The following is a 25,529-nucleotide window of genomic DNA, read 5'->3' as shown; positions in this document are numbered from 1 at the left end:
ATTACTTGTTTAGATTTTGAAAATCAAGGCAGTCCTCCTGCCACATTCATGTGAAATAAATAATAATAGAATTTACAAAGTAAACAACCAGGAACACATAACTTTTCTCACTCTTGCTTTAATATCTACACTCATAAACCATAACTAGATTATGGGGCATGTGAGTGTTTTACAGTTTCTGAGCCCAGTTGTCTGTCTCTGCTGCATCCTGCATCAGTATCAGGTCCAAATCAAGGTATGCACTCATTGAACGATGATTTCCAGACCCAGGAAACCAAGACATACTGAATGTGGATGGAAATGTAGGCACAAACCTACCTGATGGGCCAGAACTCAGGAAAGTTTTATATTTTCAGGAGCAAATGTTAATCGTTTTAAAGAGTTGTCCTTTTAGCTAGCAGTAGGGTTATTTTTTTCATGAGAAATCTAGTATAGCCTTTGCTTCTTTCCCAGTCCTCACAGATTAAAGACTGTTTTATTCTTAAGAGGTGTTTGAGACACCTCTCTTCTCAGCAACTTGAAGAATTGATGTTTTGGCACTACCTCCTGCAGACAGTTTATCTACTGTCTGTTTTAGAGTTCAGACTCTTAAAAATGTCTTACCACCTACAAATTAAGTTAAAAAAAATGCTTTTACCTATAAGATAATCTCCTTAACAGTGGTTCAGTGACTGAGGTAAGGTTTTCTCCTAGGCTTTAATTCACCTCTACTAACATAATATTCTTCAGAAAAAGCTTGCTTTTGCCTTGACGAGGATCTTAGGAGATGTTAATGCTAGCTCTCTGACAGGATCTAACAATAACACTTCTGAGTGGAGCAGTTCCACTCCACAGGGTAGACTCTTATCATCTTCAATGTGTGATCAACCATGACTCCCAAATTTTAATGAGGAAATAGACTGTCACAGAGCTATGCGAAGGGCTAGCCCTGACTATGTGGGATGAAAACCTTCAGTTCAAACAACTTGTGCTTGTGCAGAAATGGGTCATTTTTCTGAGCTGTACCGTGGCGTTGGCAGTATGGTCGGCTGTCAGATTGCTGTGGCAGTAGGGTACGCAGTGCAATTCTTTTAAGAGTTTTCTAAATAGATACTTACATTAGGAGCATTCTTGGAAGTATAGCTTTCTTTCAGAAAACAGGGTCTCTCAAGTATTGTTGAGGTCACTGACAGCACATAGGTACTTAATTTCTCCCTCTCAAATACAAGCATCTCTGCCAAGTAATAAGGATAGCTCTCATTGCTGTCTCAAGCATTGGCAGATGGAAAGGCATTTGAAACAAACTCAGTAAATAGCATATGAATAATTTGGGTATGCGGCGCCCAGTGAGAGAACAAAGAAAAGTCTATTTAGAAGGACAGAGTCGGGGCAGTCTTTGCTAGGCTTTGAAGCCACCAAATACCTGTCACTGATGGACTTAGGCATACAAAGAACATGAGGGACCCTGTGTAGGTGTAGGACGTACAATGCTCCTAGGTGACCCATTGAAAGAAAATTAAGATGACAGAACCCAAGACAGAGCTTAACCAGGAAAGCAATGCACATAATTTTAAACTATTTTGTACAGCACTTAGACCTGAATGTCTGTAGAGTACTTGTGAAGAAGGGACTGCTTTCATTTCTGAGGAGTGTAATTATACAGCCCACACCACTAGGTTTTTTTTCTGGCATCTTTTTAACTACAAACTTGTTTTTATCTGTTTTGACTCATGAGGTACCAGATAATTCCTTTTTATTTTTAATTGAATTGTTTTTATCTCATACTGCAATACATTATTTTGACATAAATACAGTTACTGAATTTATTTTTAGGTGAGCATCGACTGCATATAGTAATTCACTAAACTAATAGTATCTGAGGAAGTTGAAAGAGTGACATACTGGGACCAACTACTTCTTAAATTAAAACAATTTTTTCTTAAGCCTAAAGGAAAGAACTGAGAGGCAGGCAAAAAAACTCTCAAGCATTCAAAGGAAGGTCCGCAAAAGAAGGATGACACCTATTATTTTCCAGGCTGTTATTTATTTTCATTTTCCCTAGTCAGTATATGGAGGTTTGGGGTAAGGTCTATTTCCTACTCCTCCCACTCTGGAACTGTCTATTCCTTCTCTCAAAACTGAATTTCTAGCCTTTTAGCATCCTTTAGCTGGTACAAGCACAGAGTAGAGCACTGGAAGACGTGATGGGTTCATATGAAGCGGCAGTAAACAAATCACATGATTTCCAGCTCTTCTCCTCTCACCCAAATCTGGACCTCCTCAATTCTCTTCCTCAATTTACATGCAGTGATGTGGCTTTATCAATCTTACAGGGGCTTTGTAAAGAACAGTCTGATAACAGTACACGTCAAATCTAACATTTACTAAGTTACTGTTGTAAATGGCCAACTTTTCTCACCATCTAGTTTAATCAGCCTGAATTCCTGCAATACTGAGAAGTCTCCATAGGAGAAGAACTTTGATAAACAGGTGAAGTTAATGTTGGGTAACTCATAGTTACAATTGCTGCTTATCCTTTCCCTTTGTGTAAAACCAGAATAAATTTCTTGTGAAAGGTCAGAAATCAACCAGATGGAATCAATTAACAGAAAACTTAATAAGGTTAAGAGTACTTGAAGAAATCCACTGTTTTCCAAAGGAGAAATTTCTTTGAAATTGCCTAAGAAAGGTAACAATATGATGACTATAGCACAGAATTGTCTCCTGACTGGGGAGGAAGTGTTGTGTTTTTCTGGTTTTGTAGTAAGCATAATTTGGGGGGGGAGGAAAGTAACTAATGAAAACGTCTTTCTTAAGTAATTAAAATCTTGCTTGCAAAATTGTAACGTGCTTTCTAACAAAAACATATCTTGCAGTCCTAAATGAAAAGTGCAGGCAACTTATCCTACCAAAGGCTTTTCTATATATATGATGAGATACAGCCATCTGATTCATATGTCCAAAGCCATGCATCCTGAGGGAACATGGAGCAAAGGTGAGCAAGATATACTTAGCGTCTGTTTTTTTCTTGAAGTTGCTTACTTCTAAACCTTAGAAATATTACTTGTAGTAAATATATTTAAACCAGCACAAGTCTTTCTGCTTAAACCAGGAAATTTATAAACCAGAAACAAGAGCAGCAGGCAATATTTACAGATTTTCTTTGAATATTCCTATTTTATGGGGATATCTGATTTTTTTCTGCTACATGTGTAGCTGTTGCTAGCTATATGTGATCAAATACTCGACTTTATACAGTAACATATCCACATCTGCATTCAGCAGAAACCCATATCCTCACTATAGAAGAAGGTGGATTAATTATTTTTTTCCATCAAATGGTTTAGTGGCACAGGGAAACTGTGGTATCAGCCAAGAAGGATTAAATTCTCTGTATCTTACAGCTATTTATGGGGGAAAAAAAAAGATATAAGCAGAATGAACTGAAGAATTAGATGCAAATTTATATTGCCATTATGTCCTCAACTTTCAGCAGTCTCCTTCACTAAGCTACAAACATGTTCTAAAATTTTTTCAGAATGCAGATTCATACGAGAGGATAAAAAGCAGTTAGGATGAGCAGAAGACAAGTGTTCAGCAGAAGACAGACAGCAGTGGCATAAGTAGAGGAGGGATGGAAAGGAAGCTGTTCTGAATTACTTGGAAAACAAATAACTTAAATCAAATAACCAATCTGATGTAGTCTGTTGCATCACTATTTTCATTTGAGAAAGGTTTAAACTCCAAAATGAAGTGTCTAAATAAGTTCGTCCTTAGCAAAAAAAAAAAGAAAAAAAAATAAAAAAGAAAAAAAATCTATTCCATTTTCTGAGGCAGAGAAATAGTCCTCTTTCAGTTTTAAAGACCAGAACAAATGCAGACCTTCACCTAGAGTCAGGGGAAGTCAGTGCTGGTGGACAGCATGATGGCAGTTGCAGCAGATTGGAGTACATCTGCTGCAGTGTCCTTGTGCCTGATTCAAAGTCCATTGTTAATGACAATCTCCAATTAAAGATAACGGCTGTTCAAGAAAAGAAGGGAAAACAACATCCAGAAAAAAACTCAAAACCTGCATTCGTAACAATATTTTTGTCTTTTTTTTAATGAATTTTATCACAAAAATTTTGCAAACATTAAAGGCTTCAATTTACATCGTAAGTACTACAACCACTTCGTGCTACCACAGGTCTTTTATAGAGTAGGCAGTCAGCTCTGGGAAATTATTCCAAAGGTCCTCAATAGATGTTCATTCTATATTCAAAATATGAGTGGTTTTGTGATATTATCATGAGTAAGTTATGTTTAAAATGAAGTATATGGAGATGAAAATATAAATTGTAAATACAGGATTAAAGAAATTTTACATAAGTCTTTTAAAAATTTAAAATAAATCTCTTCAAATCCATCCGATTCTGCATTTTAATATTCCTAAAAAATGAATGTAATGATGTTTTAGATATTCTTCGTTAGATGACATTTACATAGTTTAGGAAATATCATTGTATTACAGGTTTCTCACAAGCTTTCACTTTAACAGCTGTTGATTTCCCATTTGTATGCAGAACATTGAATTTATAGAAATACATAGTAATTATCAAAAATGTTTTGAGGAAGTGAGAGTTTAAATTGCCTTTAAGAGGTCAAAGTTTAGAATAGTACATCAAAATCCTGTAAAATTAAAGTCAGAAGGCAATCAGAGAATCATAGAATAGTTTGGGTTGGAAGGGACTTTAAAGATCACCCAGTTCCAACCTCCCTGCCATGGGCAGGGACATCCCACTGGATCAGGTGGAATATTACTGTTAAGTCATTACACAAAATTAGAATGATACTGACTGAACTGGAACAGTACTTAAACACAGATAATGGTGGTATATTTTGCCCTTAAAGTTCATCCCCTCCAAAAATATATGTTGTATAATCACAGAGGTTGTAGAGCTTTGGTATGACTTATTTTGAAAATTAAATAATAGCAAAATGAGACTGCACTTAACGCTCTATTCAGAAAAAGCATGACTCAACATCCATTTGCTCCATAGTTGAACTAAACTTTGCCATAGTTGAGACTAATACAGCACAGCTCCTAAATAAGGCAAATCTATTTGCTCTGGCACAAATGGTAAATGAACTCCATCATTATTATAAACTCCATCCATTATTATTAGCAGATTTAACAACATTTGCTGAGCTTTTAATGTTTTCCTTCTTATCACTTCATAACTTGGTCAGATAGGGAACACGTTTTTTTCAAAAACTTGTTAAATGTTTATCTGCTTTTTCAATTTCCTCTCTTTTAAGTTTCCTGATGTTCTCTGCTTATTTTGAGAATCTCTAAGAGACCTATTACGAGGACAACTAAATATGGATTACTTCTCCAAGAAGAAACTGATGGGAGCATTAAATGGCTTTTGTTAATTTTAAGAAGTAAGGAGAAGGGGAAAACTCACAAGAATGGTTAAAGTACTCACCATCTGAAGGTTTTTAAATTTTGGTTCGTACTAATTTTTCTATATCTTCAGGGTGAGGACGTTCATGTAGACTAGGGATATTTTGTGAGTCAAAGTGCTCTTAGCTAAACTGAGAGGCTGTGAATTTAAAAGTGTTTTCATAGAGTGCTTGTTCTTTAAGAAAAACTGACTCATAAAGCTGGTATAATTTTTTATTCCTCTGAACTGGAAATATTTATACCTCCCACTACCCATTAAAAAAATGCATTCAGATATGATGTTTTGATTAAATAAATTGTCAAATAATTTTAAAAAGTTTTCCATGGTTTACAGTTAATTAAATGCTTACTTGATTTTCAAATACTGTTCTGTCTTCTACACATCTTCTTTAGCATAATGCTAAGAGCTTTAAAATCATTCAATGACTTTTCCAGAAAATGTTTGCGCTGTGATCCAGTAAGACTGAAATATATGTGAAGTATTGATTCTGCAGTTTCTATAAAAACAGACAAATATTTACCAGTGGAGTATCACTCACAGCCACCTGCTGAACTAGAATACACATCGTCAAAAGAATTTTTTTTTCCCTGTGGATTTTATGTTTTATACTGATGGTAATACCTACATTTAATCCTAAATTAGACACCTAACTCGTTCCTATGTTTTAAATACCTACTGAAATATTCTGCCTAAAATAGTTCTTTATATGGAAAGTGGAGAGATTTAGGTTCCTTTAAAGTGCCAAACCTTCTCTCTTTCGAGTTTCTTATTTTATGCAAGTGGTATTTTTCTTAAACTGTTTTGTTGCTAGTATTACACACTTTAAATAGGTTTATAATAAACAATTACATAGGTTTATGCTTAGCAGTATCTAAATTAATAAAGATGCTGTATAGTGTCAAACACTTCCCTACGTCAGGTTTAATTTTGAACAAAATTTCCGTAACTTTTGACTATGATTTGGATAGTTAGTTGAACTCCTTCTGGCATTTTCCTGTTATGAAGTATCCTGAAACTTGTTTAGTGAAGAATTTTCTTTTTTGTTGTAGTTTGCTGATGATTTGTATGTCCTGTAAATTTATATTTTTAGATTATATATTGCCATATATATATACATCATCCATATGTGATTTGTCATGTATTTTCTTTGTATACTTCTACACTGCTGATAAGTAAGTGGCAATTGGCTAAATTTTGTAGAGCCATGTACTGTAATTCATAAATAGGCATATGTTGAATCATATGCTGAATTTGTTCCATTTCCATTGCTGCAACATTTCAATAGACTGATGGATTAATAAACAGTAATTTTATCCTATTGTCTGGCTATGGATTTTACACATGATCAATAGACTGAGCTCAGGCAGTTGCCTCTGCTGCATCCTTATCAAGGAAACTAAGTCAATGAAATCAAGCTGCTAATTAATCAATGAAAGATAAATATTCTCTGAATAAAACTAAGTCCAAACAAGCTAGATAAAAAGCTACAAATGCAAAAAATCACACCCATTACATTTCCCCACCCTCCCCCATGAAAAATAATCAAACTTCCCACCAAAAAACCACCAAAAAGCAGGATTATATTGTATTATCAGCTTTCTCGTGTCCTGTAGCCAAACCTACAGGCTTCCCTTTCTTTGAGTTCTGTTTCTGATGAAAGTTCAATTCCTAAATGAAATGGAAAAAGTAGCTTGTTAGATTCAATCTACGTTTCCCCATATGTAATTGAATCTCCTTATTCCTAGTTTATAACCTTTCATCCTCTGAACAATCCTGTTCTCAATTGAGTATAATAGTTTATTCTGGTATTTCTAGATTTACTTGTATCAGAGACAAACAATATATATATGCATCTTGTCTTTTTTTTTTTCTCAAATAAATTCTATCATTTTATTTTGAGCATCGTCTGCTTTTCTACTTCTGTATGCCTGAAGTAGAATACATTTTGTCACATAAATCACATGCACTTTTTCGAAGACTTATTCCTCTGCTCCATCATCCATTATATAATAAACTTCTCTGGCCTCTTTATTGTCGTGCACTACTGAAATCTGTTGGAATTCATTTGCCCTAATGTTGTTATGTACAAGGTAGATGTTTACATCTAATCTAGTTACTGACTTCATATGCAGTGGAGAGAAATCAGATATTGCATAGGATAACTCACGTCAACCAAAGATAAGTACCTGCAGGTCAGATGAATGAACTGCTCAAAGAGCCTATTTCCACCTACTGACTGTAAAGGATGTCTATGGTGACTAGAGCAGACATAGACATCTGATTTTTACATGGCTAAAGCTACTAGCTTCAGTAACTTGCCACGCTGAATAATCAACACTTAACTATAAACTGAAGGATTAGTTTAAGGAATAGTCCCAGGAGTCTGGAAACTGCAGCTCAATTATTTTAAATCCTGTATTGTTCTCCTTGTACTTTATTTTGCCCATCAGTTTTTATTAGTGTTGTTCTTATCCTTTAGGTAAGGAGTTTGTATTAAAGGGAGATTTGCATACTGGGAAATGATGATGGAAACAATAAGCGGAAAGGAAAAGGTAAAAGAAAGGTGCAAAGGGGGACGTTTTGCATCATGTGAAAAGGAAACTTAGAAAGCAACATATTTGAAGGGTTTGTATGATAAAACAGCTCTAAATCTTGGAGGTAAGGTTAGAGGAAATAGGTGGAGACTGTGCTATGATCAAGGAGAAGATTTTTGTGAAAGTGTTTGAGCTACCTGCAATTGATAAGCTGTAATATAAAGGTCAGAAGGGACAGCAGAGATAGAATTTGAAACATAAGCAAGCAAAGTATAAGATCTGATGTCCACCTTAGTTATGTCATAGACTCAGTAACTTCTCTGTCGGTTTTAGTAGCATCACAGGGAAGCATGAAGAGGGCAGACATGAGGACAGTGAGTGTTTTATTCTTTGCCGTTCATTCCTGTTTAAACATTTTTTTATGTCTTCAAATGCTGTTTTATTGTTTATTATTTTGGTTTAAATCATCTCAACTAATGACAAATGAGATCTTTCAGTGAGGTTATACTTCCTTCCATGGCATTTACCATGGATCACTTTTTCAATTTTTCTTTAAAACCTCTCAGGAATGCTAAATATGAAATAGAGACATAACATACATAATTTCATTTGATGTATGTTTTGTTGAACTATGAACTTGTAATGCAGGTATCACAAACCTATTTATAGCATAAGCCAGTATTCATTATACGCCCGGGACTCACACTGAACTCTTCTGGAGTCATAGGCTCACCAAGTATATGAAATTATTTAATTTCCTTCCAATTATTCTTGGAGGGAAACAAGTGCTAATAAATTTTTTAACTGAAGATGGGTTTGGGGATTTATGTAGATTAAAGACTGATCTGTACGACTTGTCTCTATTTAAGAAATTCAGTGTTCATTTGGTTGTATGAGTGGAGAGATCAAAATTCTACTGAAATCAGGGACTTGCCGTGGAGAATAATCAGCTGTGGATTGGACGATACAGCTGAGTCTGTTGCTATGTCCAGCATAGTGTGAAGGATTGATCCATGCTTCCCTTCTGGATTATGCAGCAAAGTATTGGCAGTGCCAGGGGCTGCAGGGATGGCCTCCTCGGGAGAGAGCACAGCCAGTTTGTGTCTGACCTACTGCTGGCCAAAGCCCAATACTTCTTCCCAGTGTTTTTCTACGGAAGCAAGCTTTGTATTGACAGCTTGTGTGTGTTAAGGTGCCCCATTATCAAACAATGAAGCCATATGGTCCACAGACCAGACGGCAGAGATCAGGTGGAGTAGAGATACAAACAGTGTCTCAAGAAGGAATTAAACAAAGTAATGTGGACAAAGTGGGGACATTCCCTTTTTCTTGTGCATATATTGCTGTTTCTTTGTTCCTCATATTGTCAATTATAATTCCACTTTAAGTGAAGGATATGGTTAACATGGATGGTAGAAGAAATTCCCTTGGTTTTTTATCCTGATCTGTAGTCAGTTCAGGAACCAGATGACCCATATCTATAGCTAAAGCCAGTGAAACAGAAGAAATTTGAAAGCAAAGGGAATTTCTGAAGTTGAAAACTCTTGACAAACTTGATCTTTGGTGTATGATGTCCTAGGTGTACTCACACAAACATAGATAACTGCACTAATTTAAATTATTGTATTGACTTTAATGTGATGTGTCAGAAGGGTATTTCATTGTCATTGTGCTCACACTAACCATTCAACTGCATATCCTGAAAATATTTCATAATTCTTAAACAAACATTTAGAAAGCTTGGAGACTTTCCTGCAATTGTTTGCTTCTACTGTTTTTTGACTTCAGTGCTACTGATTGTTACCTGTTCTACCTTCTGATAAGATATAATCTGGTATGCTGTGATCCGGTTCAATATCAGGCTTAGTAATAATATATAGTATAGATAAACTTTAATTTGGCTTGGCACTTCCAACTAAAAAGTTGTAAAATGTGTCTTTGGTTTTTAGTAGCTATGAAAAAGAATTGATCTCCAACTGGCAATGAAGTCATGCTTGATGTCATTAGAGGTCTATATTTCCTGTCTGACAGACTTTAATGCTTTTTTTTTTCTTTTAATGAAGTGTAAGGTAAAATTCAGAAAACCATCTCACTGGCTCTTCAGTCTAAGTATCACTGAAAGTCAATTTAACTTTATAACTTTTGAAAAATGAACTTAGAGGAAACTTGTCTCCACCTACTTTGCTGTAAAAAGATGTGCAAGAAAACCTGCCCTCTGCTCCTTCAACCAGAAAAAAAATAAAAATTGATGAATATAGTGCTTCCCACTTTTTAATACTTAAAGCTATTACAACAAAGTTTCCTACAATCTAAGTAGGTTAAGTACAGTTAAACCGACTAAAGTAACACTATTTATTTGACACCACAGATAGAAAGTCCCCAGAATTCATTTTCCATGTACATAACCATATGGTATGTTTTGAAAGCTACTAGACCAGGATTGTTCCAAGTGAGGATGGCTTAGATTCGTCTTGAAGGTACTTTAGGAGAATAGCCCTGTCATCAGTCTTCTCCCTTTTTTGAACGGAGGGGTATCAGCCTGACTTATTCTGATGAGCAGAGCTGCAGAAGTACAATCTGAAGACACAGATGATCTCTCAAGCAAGACAGTCCTGAGCTGTGTTGCAAACAATATGCCATTTCTTGCTTACACTGTTAGCCGGGAAAGAAGAACTATTCGTGTAGTAAATTGAATCGGGGTAAATTATTAATACAATATCATAGTTCTATGCTTCTCTTTGTTTCATTTGTTTTTGTTTTAGAAGGAGAACTTATGTCCCCCCTTTATTGCCACACACAGTTTGTAGTAAAGCTGAAGGCCAATTAAACCTTTCAGTTTTGCTACCAGTCTTCTCCACTTCTTAAATGCTTCACAGATTTGCTGAAATCACTGTGTTTTCCTGCTTATACTCTTTTGTAGGAGGGAATTTAGTTCTCAGGTATTTTATTCTGCCATTCCCCCTGGAAATACTGTAGAACAACAGCACACTGGCCACTGACATTCTCTACATATTCTTGTAATGATGTGTAGTCCCTTAATTATCTACACGCTGAGTGGAAATTGCATAAAATGTTGCCTGCATGTATCTTAGGATTTTGACAACATCACGGAACAGGTTTTTATGCGATGGCTGTACAACGTCTTCATAAACTTGTGGCTGTCCTTAGGGTTTTGTTTTGATTTTTACCTCTCCTCATTCCTTCACTGTCTGCCTCCTTCCTCCCCACCCCCAGAATAGAAGAGAAAATAAAATTCCAAAATTCCAAACACCACAACAAAAAAAATCTTGACATGAACAGTAGTAGGCAATTTGCAAGTGTACTGTTGCAGCAACTATATATTTCATTAGAACAAATACTGTTAGTATTTTTAGTGGCAAGTGCTGAAAAAGAATTTCATATAGCAATTGAGCATGACACACCGTGGTGTGAGGCAGTCTGTTTGCTCTTGGGTCACACAAGTGAGTTTTAATGGCTTAGGTGAGTTAAGCATCTTCTGTTTACTCTGAAAGCCAAAACACGTTACTGAATTGCTTGAACTCTATAATGTGGGGTTGTGGGAGCTGCAGAGAATGTGCAGCAAGACCTTCAGGACCTCCCCTTCCCCCCAGGACCGCCAGGCACCTCTCCAGCTGTGCACAGCAGCCACGGACAGGCATTTCCAGAGCACTCGCTTAAGCAGCTGCTGCTCTGATCACATCCTCGGGGCGGGGGGGATGCTGTCTCGCAGCTCCAGCCCAGGTACGCCGACGACGCGGCACCCCGTTAGCAGAGTTGCCTCTTTAGTACCCCGTTACCTTCACAGTCCCCAAGGAGATTTGGCAGACCCAGGAGCACGGAGAGGGGGATGGAGCTCGAGGAAGGCACCCCGTGCTTTGCGGGGACAACGGGGCGGGCGGAGAGCGGGCATCGCCTCCGTCGTGGAACCGACCGCGGCTTCAGCACCGCGGACAGCGCCCGCCGGCCGGGCGGCGCGGGGCGGAGCGGACGAGAAGCGGACAGCCCCGCCGCCGTGGAACGGCCCGCTGCTTCAGCACCGCGGACAGCGCCCGGAGTGATGGTGCCGGGATGCGCACACGCAGACAGACAGACGCACGGACACTCACACGCGCATCCCGACACGGAATCGCAACGAGCACACACAGCCACACGCAGGGACACGGGCACGGCCACACACGCTCTGCCACAGGCGGCCACAGTGCAGACGCAGCCACAACAAGCCCGCTGGCATGCGTAGACACACACGGTCGCACACCGTCAGGGACAGACAGACACAACACGCGTGCACGGGCACAGAGGCCCACGCAGAGACACAGATGCACACTGAGGGATGCGCACACCCACAGGCCCAAGGCACAAACCGACGTGCACACCCCCACAGACAGACTCAACACCCAAACTCACCCAAGAACCACACACAGACACAACACAGTCCGCTCACGCACACACTTTCACATACACCTCAACACAAGCGCTCGTGTCTCCCACAGGCATGGACACACACCCACCTGGTGACACGCTGGCACATGCACATGCATGCAAACATCTGCACACACAGATGTGTGCACACACGTCACCTATGCTCACAGTCCCACTGACAAACAGGCATAGGTGCCCAGACACGCAGTGTTGCACAGAGATACACACAGACACCCATAGGCAGGTCCACACACACACGCAGACACACACAGACACACCAACGTACACAATGAGACTCACGGATGGGCCCATGCACACACACGCACAGGCACATGCACACACACCAACAACAGATACCCACAGACAAGCACATACACAGGCACATGCACACATACAGACACAGAGACAGGCGCATGTATGCGCACACAGGCATGTACACACACACTGACACATTGATACCCACAGACTGGCAGATGCACGCACACAGACACAAACACACATACACATAGAGACAGGCACATGCACAGACAGACACACGAACAGGCATACGCACATACACAGACACACAGGCACATACGCACATTACACAAAGACATGCAGACAGGCATATGCACACACACAAACACAGAGACACACAGACAGGCACGCACACGCACACACAGAGGAACATGCACACACATACACACACATGCACGCACACATACACAGGCACACAGGCAGATACTTGCACTCATGCACACACACAGACAGGCACTTGCACATAGGCGCACACAGACAGGCACATGCACACATGCACATACGCACGCACACACACAGAGACACTTGCACAAATGCGCATGCACACACACACATAAACAGGCACATAGACACATGCACTTGCACATGTGCACACACATAGGCACTTGCATATAGGCACACACACACAGGCACATGCACACATGCACATACGCACATACACATGCACACACGCAGAGGCACTTGCACAGATGTGAGTGCACACAGACACAGGCACATACACACATGCCCTTGCAGACATGCACACACACAGACAGGCACTTGCACTCATGCACATACACATGCACACACTCAGAGACACTTGCACACATGCGTGTGCACAGACACACAGAGGCACAGACACACAGAGGCACTTGCACACATGCACACAGGCAGACAGGCACTTGCACATAGGTGCGCACACACAGAGGCACACGCACACATGCACATACAGATGCACACATGCAGAGGCACTTGCACACATGCACGTGCACACACACACACAGAGGCACATAGACACATGCACTTGCACACATGCACACACAGTCACTTGCGCATAGGTGTGCATGCACACACACAGAGGCACATGCACACACACACATGCACAGACATGCACATACACAGTGGCACTTGCACGCACGCACACACACAGACAGGCGCTTGCACATAGACGCATACATGCACACATGCACATGCACACAGACACACACACAGACACACAGGTACACGCACACACACGCACACACACACACACACACACACACACACACACAGATACACACACTCCCTCTTTCCTCCACGCGCCCCCCGCCCGGCGACAGCCAATGGCGCGGCGAGTCTTCCGCCTGGCCCCGCCCCCGGGGCACCCCGCCAATGGGAGCGGCTCGGGGGCGTGGCCCCGCCCGGCCCCGCCTCCCCGTTGAGGCCGCGGGTGGGCGAGGGTCCCGGCAGCGCCGAGGCAGGCGGGGAGCGGCGCGCACCGACCCTTGCGAGGCGGAGGCGGCGCCCAGGGCAGCGCCCGCCCCGCCCGGGGCAGCGGCAGCCGCGGGGGCGCGGAAGGAGCCGGCCGCCCGCCCCGGCCGCGTGCCCGGAGGCGATGGAGCAGGAGAAGTACCTGCCCGAGCTGATGGCGGAGAAGGACAGCCTGGATCCTTCCTTTGTTCACGCCATGCGCCTCCTGGCAGACGGTAAGGCTCCGCTCGGGATGAGCTCGGCGTGAGCCGGGCGGCAGCGCTGGCGCTGCTCCCACCCAGCCGCGGCGCTGCAGAAAGGGGGCACCCGGCTCCCTCCGAGCGGGAACGGGGCGCGCGTGGCCGGGGGCTGCTGCGGGGACGGCTCCCCGCGCCCTGCCCCGCTCCGCTCCCGGCTTGCGGAGATGCTCCTGCCCTGGCTGCTCCTTGGGGATGCATCGCTCCGGCTTGGGGAGATGCTCCTGCCCCGGCTGCTCCCTGAGAATGCATCGCTCCGGCTTTGGGGGATGCTCCTGCCCTGGCTGCTCCCTGGGAATGCATCGCCCTGGCTTTGGGGGATGCTCCTGCCCTGGCTGCTTCCTAGGAATGCATCGCCCAGCCTTTGGGAGATGCTCCTGCCCTGGCTGCTTCCTAGGAATGCATCGCCCTGGCTTGGGGAGGTGCTCCTGCTCTCGATGCTTCCTAGGAATGCATCGCCTTTGGACTGGGGAGATGGTCCTGCCTTGGCTGCTCCCTAGGGATGCATCGCCCCAGATTGGGAAGATGTCCCTGCCGTGGCTGCTCCCTAGGGATGCATTGCTCTAGGTTTGGGAGATGCTTTTGCCCTGGCTGCTCCCTAGGGATACAGCGCCCTGGCTTTGGGAGATGCTCCTGCCTTGGCTGCTCCCTAGGAATGCATTGCCCCGGCTTCGGGAGATGCTTCTGCCCTTGCTGCTCCTTAGGGATGCTTCATCCCGACTTCGGGAAATGCTCCTGCCCTGGCTGCTGCCTAGGGATGCATTGCCCTGGCTTTGGGGGATGCCCTGGCTGCTCCCCAGGAATGCATTGACCGGGCTTAGGGAGATGCTTCTGCCCTTGCTGCTCCTTAGGAATGCTTCACCCCGGATTCGGGAGATGCTCCTGCCCTGGCTGCTCCCTAGGAATGCTTTGCCCTGGCTGCAGTGGGTTCGGTTCTGCCGGAAGGGCTGCCGTGGTTCCCGGTTTTATTTGCACGAAGCCAGATGCCGGTTTCTCGTTAAACTCATCATCTCTCATTTCTGATGCTTAAATAATAAGTTTTATGTGTTAATGCTACTATGCCGTTAATTATTGTGGCTCTTTAGTAGCTATTTTATGATTTTAATTGAGTACAGTGTCAGGCACTGATTGGACAGTTTATCAATTTCTTGACTGTTTTATCCAGGACACCATGATTTTCTCTTGGCTTTGTATGATGATCCAGCTACCGTCTTGTGACATTCTTATTCCTTGGAAGTAACTCTAACTCTGCTTCCTTCCCTTCGGCAAAACTAGTGATTCCTTCAAAAGTTTATAATTTAGTCTCTTTTTTAAGTAACTGCTCGGTATAGTTATTGAGTGCAGGCCTGGTGGTACAGCATTTCAACTTTTGCAAAGTGTAATCCCGTGAGTTCCCTTTATACTTCTGTTTCTTCTGAGGTATAAGTAGTAATTTTAAACATCCCTGCCAAACGGGGAATCTAATGCCAAAAACAAGTAGTCAAGAGTGATGCATAAATCAAGACAACCTATTGAGACTTTAATAAGAATGAGGCAAAGAAATGTGCGATTAGGCCCTTGAGAGAGTCACAAATTCAAATTACCTCACATTCAGAGGGGGTGAGTAATTCCCAAAGTTCTTTTATGTCTTAAGGAAAATCATAACTAATTAAAATACTTAAAACAGTAGCAGTAAGTGTTTTCCTCTGTGTCAGCAGTCTTTACGTTGTCTTTCCTTAATACATGTTTTATTGATAGTGAACAAAGATGCTTGAGTCCAGGTTTTTAGAGCGTTCGTGTTTGATAATTTGGAAACTCAGTATGAATACCAACACAAGGTGCTACTGTCATATTTACCTTACTGCTGAAGAGGCAACTATGCTACTTCATACTGTTTTTCTAATAAGCCATCACTAAACAAAGTCCTTATTTCCGAGAGGGATGTATTTTTTGCACCTTGCAGTTCGATCTTTTCCCAGAGGGGGGAGGTATCTACTGAGAATGTGTCCATATGTACGGGAAAGAAAGGGAATGCATGAAGGACATAATCTAAAGCGTGCAAAATAAAGTTAAAAAAATAGAAGAATAAAACAGGTTTTTCCGAGTGTCAGGCCCATGCAGAAATTGCATTTGGTGCAACTGTGACATTGAATAAATGATTGGGTCTCTGATTCCTTTTTGTATAGCTAGAAATACATGTATTTTAGTGGATTTTTAAATGGTGAAGGTGAGTTGTCTGTGGAAGCTGTAGGGAATGCTAATGTCAGATTCACACCAGATACCTGGCATTATCCTTCGAAACGCCATCTGTCAAGCTTTCTAGAAATTCGTTTTAGACAGTGACATAGGTTGACTGTTGAAACACTTTCATCAAGGTAGGAGTATAACTACTTAAGAATTAATGCACTGGTTGCTGCTGGGTATAAATAGAAAGGAAATGCGTAAAACTGGCAGATATTTTTGGGGGTGCAAAGATCTCTGTGACAATGTATTTCTAGGATATGTCTGTATTGGAGCGATATTTCCAGTCTCTGGATTTATGGTCTTTAAAATACAATATACGATCAGCTACATACATAACAGCAACTATTTTTTTTCGCATACTATGCTTTTTTTTGTTGTTGTTTACCAGTAGTCTTTGTATAAAAACTGTAAGTGTAGGTTTGAAGGTTTTTGCTTCAGAGTCGAGAGCCTCAAGCATTCACTCTGACTTCTAAGTGCTGCGATTTTTTCATGTCAGTTGCTGGAACCCGAGGTTGAGAAGAGACATGCTGCTGTGTGAAACTGCAGAAGGGCATACAAGTGATAAGCATTCTAGCAATGAAGTTTCAATTTATGACACTGGATTCACTTGTAAAGATAAGAGTCCACTTGTTTCCCTGTTAATGTTTTTGTTTGCTTGATATTTTTATTGTTTGTTTGGGTGTGTGTTGTTTTTAAAATAACTTACTGACATTTTCAATATGTAGGTCTGTGTCCTACAGGTTGACCTGTGTCAGATACAGACTTGAATCAGTAGTGATTTATCCCTCACCGCTGAGGGATGAACAGAAATTATTTGCTTTAGTCCTTATCTGGGTTAGAGCCTCCATGGTGCAATGTGTGGAGAAACCCACAGAATAGAGACGCTCTCTGTGGCAGAGAATTTGCATACTTGCCAAACATCACAAAGAAAGGTGAGGAAAAAGGTGCTGGGGTTTCTTAGATACAAAGTGTGAAGGCATAAACCAAATAATTTCTCTAAAAATTGCCAAGGGAATTTGTGATGGATTCTGAAAATGAACCCAGTCTCTAAATGACTAATCTAGTGCCTTTATTGGAAGATACTTTATTTCCCTTGGGTCATTACCTGTTCCACATAGAAGTAGCTTCTACGTGATTATTACACTATTAGAAATGGAAAAGCCATTTATTAGTCATTTATTGGAAAAACTTGTGCAGTGTGAATGGCTGGTGATATTTATCTCAGTCTATACTAGTTTATTCAAACTTTTGCAAAATTAATTGGACATATTTATCCGATACAGGATGGAGGATGGTGTGATTGAGAGCAGCCCTGCAGAGAAGGACTTGGGGGTGCTGGTCGATGAGAAGGTTGACATGAGCCAGCAATGTCTGTTCATAGCCCGGAAGGCCAACCGTGTCCTGGGCTGCATCAAAAGAAGCGTGGCCAGCAGGGCGAGGGAGGGGATTCTGCCCCTCTACCCCTCTCTTGTGAGACCTCATCTGGAGTCCTGTGTTCAGTTCTGGAATCCTTAACATAAGAAGGATATGGAGCTTTTGGAAAGGGTCCAGAGGAGGGCTACAAAGATGATCGGAGGGCTGGAGCACCTTCCATATGAAGACAGGCTGAGAGAGTTGGGGGTTGTTTAGCTTGGAGAAGAGAAGGCTCCGAGGAGACTTTATAGTGACCTTCCAGTACCTGAAGGGAGATGGGGAGGGACTTTTTACAAAGCCTTGTAGTGACAGGACTAGGGGGAACGGCTAAAGGTTGTGGGGGGGGAAGAAGGTTTAGACTAGACATTAAGAGGAAATTCTTCACGATGAGGGTGGTGAGCCATTGGCACAGGTTGCCAAGGGAAGCTGTGGCAGCCCCATCCCTGTAGGTATTCAGGGCCAGGCTGGATGGGGCCTTGAGCAGCCTGATTTAGTGGGAGGTGTTCCTGCCCATGGCAGGGGGGACTGGAACTAAACGGTCTTCCAACTGAAGGCATTCTATGATTCTATGATCTAGGCAGCAATGAAAACGAACGATCTCTTTTCATTGTAGTAGGGTAGCCAAACTCCACAGAACAGGCAAATCTCCATCTGTTGGGGATGGTCTTTCTGTGGTAATAGGATGACTTTTGCTACCAGGCTCTTAAAAGTGCTGGAAAATCACGCTGTTTCATGGATAGTTTTGAACGATTTAATTATTAACTGGTTGCAGGTAGTTATTTTCTGAGGTTGTACTGCTTCTAGTAAGGGGATACGCTGGTCAATGTCTGAGGTCACATAATGCCTCATCAGATGAAAAACGTGGAAAGTGATGAGTGTGTTCTTGGGCAGTGCCTTTGGTTCTTAACTTGTGCTTATGCCACAGCATACTCTAAAGCTCCAATGAGCACTAAGAGCCCCTCTATTCTAGAGCTACTTCCTACCATGGTAGCTAATGAGCTGCGTATGTGTGTTATTTTTGCATGTATGTAAATATTTATTGTTTTGTGTAACATGTCTGTGATTATGAATATAGAATATATATGAATATAGAATATAGAATATATATATGAACAAGGGTATGACTTTAGCTGTGAAGGTGTGGATGAGATGACAACTGGCTGGAACTGTTTGGTAGTTTCAAACTTGTTTTATATTGGTGTTATTTTTAATAAGCTAAATTGTCTATACTTTTGAGGACAGGTAGATTTTACACAGAAATGTGTATTTATGTGTGTGGCTTTAGAATGTCTGTATTATTAAAGCCAGCTATGTGTTTTGTAATATAAACGTAAAGGAAAAAGACATTGGAAAGGGCTGGCCAAAATGAGAGCATCTCTCCCCATGGAAATATCAGCATTACTTGGGTAATGAGGTAGCTAATTTCTCTCTGTATAATGACAGTACAATTGACCTCGGACTTTCAATTGGCATTCCAAAGGCAATGAGAATCAGGCCTTTAACTTTAATCTTGGGTTAAGTCTCTAGATTATACCACGTGGCATAGCGTGAGTTCGTTAAATCTCCAGTTGTGTCAATTAGACTCATATAGCTCAGCATCATAAAGCTTCTTGTAGGACAGAACATGATTATTCAAAAGGTATATAATTACTTAGCCTTGACACTCAATGAGCGTTAGTGAAGTCTTTCATACAAGCCTGCAATAATCGCTTTAGCTACTCTGCAAACTGTTGTTGTAGTGCAAATTAATTTTGTCTTTTGTTCAGAATTTCAACTAATGTATTGGCTTCTATATGTTTTGAATTTCTGTGGACTGTTGGACATGCACTTGCTTTTCGTATGGGAAGGCAGATGTAGTTTATAAGTTTGTTCCAGCTGAAAACCTGGGGCAATAATAAGGTCACTATGTGAGAATTTGCTTTGGTAATATAGAATCTGGCAATTATACCCTTAGTCCAAGATCATAGAATGGTTTGGGTTATAAGGGACCTTAAAGATCATCTGACTTCCCTGGGTGATCTGTTCCAGTGCCTCACCACCCTCATTGTGAAGAAATTCCTCCTTATGTCTAGTCTAAATCTTTCTACAAAAGTCCCTCCCCAGCTTTCTTGTATGCCCCCTTCAGGTACTGGGAAAAAACCCAACTCCCTGTTGGGAAGTACAAGGGTATTGGTCAAGTCTGTGACCTGGTAAAGCCAGGCCTCTGATACTTCATTTTTCATCAATGTTTCAGTTGAAAACTACTTGTGAAAAGATACTTGCAAGTTTATTAGTGTCCTCTATTTAAACAAGCCTTTGGATTAAAATAAGATTAATGTAAAGTGTTACTGTAAATTCATACATTAATATTAATCTGTAAGCAGTCACTTTTCTGCTTATTGTTTTTCTTTTTCCCCCCTGATGTTTATGTCAGGTGAGAAGAAATCTGTGTTCACAAAATAGTTTATATTAATCATCGTTTACTTTGCTGTCCCAAGAAATGCAGTGTAAATAACTGGAAGATTGACTAGGGAAACAAGCTAGTACTTAGAGCGTGTACTTTAGATATCTTGGTTTCATTAGAGACGAGATTTATATATCTGTCACTTGGATCTTTTTCAATGAAAATGGAGTAGCATCAGTGCAAACTCTAGATGAATACAAGGTACTTATGGTTTCTATAAAGCAGCAATGAACAAAGCATCACAGGCTTGTTCAAAACTCCCTAAAGTTAACGCGAATCTCTGTTGCCATTAGTGGGCGATCAGGCAGTCCTTCTACAAATATAATACATTGACTGATGCAGCTGGTATCTTTGTAATCATGACAATCAGTAGAATGCCCTGCAGGTTTTAGGACTGAGTGAGTTTTGGGTTTTTTTAATGCTTTTTTTTTAAGAAGGTCAATAGTTTTTTGTTTGTGGTATGACAACATGGTTTGTGTTCATAATCTTAAGAAGTGCTTTTGCCTTGCAGAATGTAATGCAGATGAATCCCAGGTAATAAACAGACTTAGGGAAAAAAGAATAATACGAAATGTTGGAATGAGTATAACAAAGCAACCTTTGTAACTGTTTATATTGACCCTAAGTTGTTAGTCCTAAAAGCTGGGAGAAGGAAGAAAAATGATGGGTGTGATTAAAAAAGAATAATAAAAATCTCTTCCTTTCAGACATCTGAAGCAGCTTAGGACCATTTGATCTGTGATCTTAGAAAACGTGTGCTTTGAAACACAGTAAATTCTCTAGCAAAGAGGGAACAATATAAATGCAATAACTGAAGGTTAGATTCTGATACCCTTCTGTGAAAAAAAAAAAAAAGTAAGTGCTTCACTCTTTAAATGGTGCTGTTTGAGTCGGTGGAGCTGCTTAAGGCACAATTCAGTGCGAACAGCAGAATTTAGTAGCAACTGTTTAAGGGAAGGTCAAAGGCATTTGCTGAGGCTTATCTGGATGGCCATAGCCTCACCCACACAGACAGAGTGCGCTGGTTTTTGGCAACGTGAACGTTTACCTTGGAAGGAGAAGAGTGGTTTTTATTTGTTCTGGGAATTCTTTTAGTCAATTTCTTCCACCCTTAGTCTCCTTGGTGCATTTATTCAGGGAACACCTGCTGTAATCATCTATCTCTCTTCCTTTATGCCTCAAAGTAGGTATTTTTAAACTCAAGAATTAGGAAAATCGATATTTGCAGTCTGTACCAGGAGAAGGCAGAATAGCTGTAGAGTAGAAAATCTCAGTCAACTGTTAACTGCCCAAGCGTGGAATGCCTGTGTAATGTTTAAAATAGAGTGGCCATTCCTAACCAGGAGGTGGCATGGTTGGGCTCCACATGCCAAAACAGAAGCGTCACCTTCTGGGAAAGGGCTAGTCTGGCCCCATAGACATTCAGATTCTTCTGCGTTGGATGCACGCTTTTCTCCTTGAAGCAATATGCAGGCAATATCTACTGACAACCAGATTTGCCATAGCGTGCTGGACTATTTAATGGTCTATAAAATCCGATATGATCAGTAGTCACCTGTGCATAAGACTCCTAAGGAGGGCTGAACATCTACCCATCCCACCAAGCAATGTCGTAAAGGCTTCCTCCATGACATCTGAGGATACAGGGTTGAGGTTCTAAGTGTGAGATGCGCTGGGTCTTATTTTAGGCTTGTAAATGCAGCTGTTGTTTGGTAGTTCGTCTTCAAGCTTTATTAAAATTGGAATACATCTGCCTTTCTATGCCTTGCAGCTGCACCGTAGGCTAAACCTACTGCTGAGATTTTTCCTTGACCTGCACAGTCATTGCGCTTATGAGGTACATCAGTTCAGGGTAAGAGTAGTGCGTTTTCAAACATGAGGACTTTTTAACTGTTTCACTCTGAGTCTTTTTTCTCCAACAAACTGCTGCATTTGAAGGAGAATTCAGTGTCCTCGTGGCTGACCTCAGAATATAATTTTTTCTTTTAAAACCTCTTGAGAAATAAATAAGAACATTGTTTCCTCAAGAAATTGAGGTGTTAATAAAGCATGCATGATAGAAAAAAATACGCTAGTTTGCAAGCTGAGCCTGCCGAAGCAATGTGAAAATATGCATTCATCTTTTATTCACCTGTCATTTTTCAGTCCCTGGATAGGTATTGTAGCACAGGGTTAGGAATATCAGTGCACCGTATTGGAGTGAGGAAGAACACAGTTTTTAAAATGAAGTGTGTAAAGTAGAGAACTTTAATGATGCTACAGTGCGGTCTTTGGCTGTATAAACAAGTAAGAACTATGCAGTCTGACCAAAGAAATGAAAAACCTTGACACTAGGGTAAAGGTCTGAGGTGTGGAATATGTAGAGTTTTGACTTGTTTCTTCCTTGTACTATATACCTTCAATGAATACCTTCTAAAACTCCCCTCTGCAGGATGATTCACTAATACTGAATTTCATTCTAATCTTTGATCTCTCTAAGTGAAAAGAGCTTTATAAGAAATGTGTATTATTCGTATTACTTTTAATACAAAATTATTCTTTATAAATTTGCTGGCAAAAATAATCCTAGTTATTACAGTCCTCTGTAAATCCTGTCATATTTTAATTAGAATCCTGCTGGAAATGAGTACAGCTATTTCCTTATCTGAAAAAGGACTGGAACTAATAAAAATGATAAAGAAAAAATTATCTGAGACTTCCAGCAGATTAAAATCCTCCAACCCTCCAAAAAACCTGCTCAAATAATTTATGCCCGTTTCTGATTTTGCAAGTTTTGCTGTTAAAATGAAATTTTTTAGTTTCAATACTGAAAAATATATCAAGTGAAAATCATAATAATGCTAATATTGTAATATTGAAGATCATCCATATTTAAATAAGCTCATAGAAAGTTTGACAGTCATAGGTGGTTGCATGTGATATAACCAAAGACACCTTTAAAACTTCAAATGCTCTGCTGGCAATGGGCATTCCTGCTTGTTCTTAGGTTAGTGTGATCCACAGTGTAAAAGACACAGGGCAGGTTTCTGCTGCCTTTGCATTTCACTGCACCTACTGAAGTGTCCGTCAGATACTCTAGCATCTATTTCTTGTTGTAAAGGTTACACTGAAAGATGTAAACCTCAGAATCTTTTGATTTATAAAATACTTTGAATTCTGGTAATTGATGTAGCTATTGGAAAAAGTAATACTTCGTTCTAGTCTGTAAAAGATTTATTAAAATCTGCGTTTCTCCTTCTAGCTCTGCTTTGGATCTGGAAGGAAAAGAATTCTGCTTCTTTTATAGTAGAAGCAGTTTAGATTTTCTAAACTGGTGAAGGCAGGTAAGTCTTCAGCAAAAAAGAAAAAAAAGAAAGTAGGGATCAAAGTGCTGGCTCTAACCAGTCAATTTCCAAAGAGCAGCACTGCAAATTGAGGAGAAATATTTTTCCTAGGAGATGTGAGCACTGGACAAAGAAAACAAATCCCCTCTTGGCATATTCCCCTAGTTTAATGCTCCCTAGGATTCAAAAGTATGTTTCAAAGCTCTCTTTCAAATGCTTGAAGTTAAAGAACTTGCCATGAAATCAGGGACTCTCTGTATGTTTCAAGAACGGCTTTTTGGTGTTGAAAAATCGAGTTACCGTCTTACCTCTCACATTGTAAATTTTTATGCTCTATTTCTCACCACGCAGGCTCATATTGCTGATTTTTCTGCATATTTCTAAGGAAATATGTTTCTTCAATTTTGTCTTTGCTGAGATTGTGGTAAGAATTTCTTGCTGTTGTCTGTGAGTTGTGCCACACATCCTCTGGGGTCAGAGCATGAGCTCTAGCTGGGTAAAAAGACTTTATTTTTCCTAATACTTAACACTGTGCTAATTTGCTGCAGCTATGAAGCTGGCTCCCTGACTTTTCCAATTAGAAACTTAAACTGATTTTTCTCCAGATCTGCTAAAATGAGCAGCACTAAACTCTTAACTGACTTACTGGCTTTTCTGTTGACATTTGAAGGGTAAATGAAGGAATGATAAAGTGAAAGAGAATTTCAAGAGACCTTTCTCCCTCCCTGTCTCCAGATAGCTGTCCAGCTGGAAAATGGAGAGTTAATTTTGGGGAATGATGCTTATTATCCTGGTATACTCGTGGGACTGTAGAGCTATCAATAGATTTAGCTTTTCCACAGGTGCATGTTTATGATTATTTCACCAATACTTGTAGGCAAATTAGGGGAATTTTAGCCCATTTTAAAATTTTCAAGAACTTCCTTCACATGCTTGTAGATCAAGGTAAATGTATGAATTATACATCCATTTATACATCTTTTTACTGTTATGCTCAGAAGCCATTGACGGGTAATCTCTCATGCTCAATTCTTCTATTACGTGGACTCATTTTTTCCTTATCTGGACTCATTTTTTCCTGATCCTGCACGCTCCTGTTTAAGAAGATCGTTCTGTCTCTGTAAATACCCTGTTGCAGAATGTCCTGTAATTTATCTTAATTCTATTTTGTTCGTTAGAAATTGTCCAGATGCTGTGTTGCTGCTGTTACTGGGGTGGTTGGTTTGTGCTTTCCTCGCTATAAATGGCTTAGTGTAAACACCAACTTGTCAGGTTGTGCAAAATTGTGTAAGAAATATCGCAGTGATTAGTGGAATAGCAAAGGGATCCATAGGTCAGCAGGGAACGTGGGAAAACAGGTGCTCATGTTACATTATTTTTAATCTTCTTTTTTCTGGAAGATCAAACTGTGAGGTAACCTGGACATACGGCAGTTTATGATGAGTTGTGCATGGCAAAAGTTGTTCATATGGTACCAGGTTGTTAGAATACACAAAGTATCTCCTCCATCATGAAAACACTCTTGCTGCCCCAAACTGTGTGAATAATCCAAAATATGTCATGTACAAGGGAGAAGACAAAGTTTTTACCACAAAGAAAAGTTTGAGATAATGCTTTTTTTAATAGGAAATGTTTGTACTGCCAGCTATCCGAGTGCTTCTTGTGGTGGAAGTGGAAAGAGATGTCTTAATCAGAAAGTGGAAAAGGCCCGGCTTGGTTTAGACACAAAGCATGAGCTTGATGTGCTTCTGCATCCACACAAACAC

At 40.7% G+C, this 25,529-nt stretch overlaps 1 protein-coding gene across 7 annotated transcripts in view; it reads left to right on the top strand.

The window, feature by feature from the left end:
* Positions 1-14,078: 14,078 nt before the first annotated feature.
* The window catches only part of KHDRBS2 (KH RNA binding domain containing, signal transduction associated 2), a 382,051-nt gene continuing 370,600 nt past the window's right edge, over positions 14,079-25,529 (top strand). For all 7 annotated transcript variants that reach the window (XR_008449307.1, XR_008449306.1, XR_008449303.1 and 4 more), the window contains exon 1: positions 14,079-14,340. Coding sequence is in view for 1 of the 7 variants with exons in the window: in XM_054063510.1 (XP_053919485.1) it covers positions 14,250-14,340 (91 nt within the window). In the remaining 6 variants the exon portion in view is untranslated. The remainder of the gene's footprint in view (positions 14,341-25,529) is intronic.

Source organism: Cuculus canorus, chromosome 3 (assembly GCF_017976375.1).
Source record: "Cuculus canorus isolate bCucCan1 chromosome 3, bCucCan1.pri, whole genome shotgun sequence".
In the NCBI taxonomy this organism is placed as follows: domain Eukaryota; kingdom Metazoa; phylum Chordata; class Aves; order Cuculiformes; family Cuculidae; genus Cuculus; species Cuculus canorus.
Note: the sequence above shows the minus strand (reverse complement) of the source record. Positions and strands in the feature narration are given on the sequence as shown.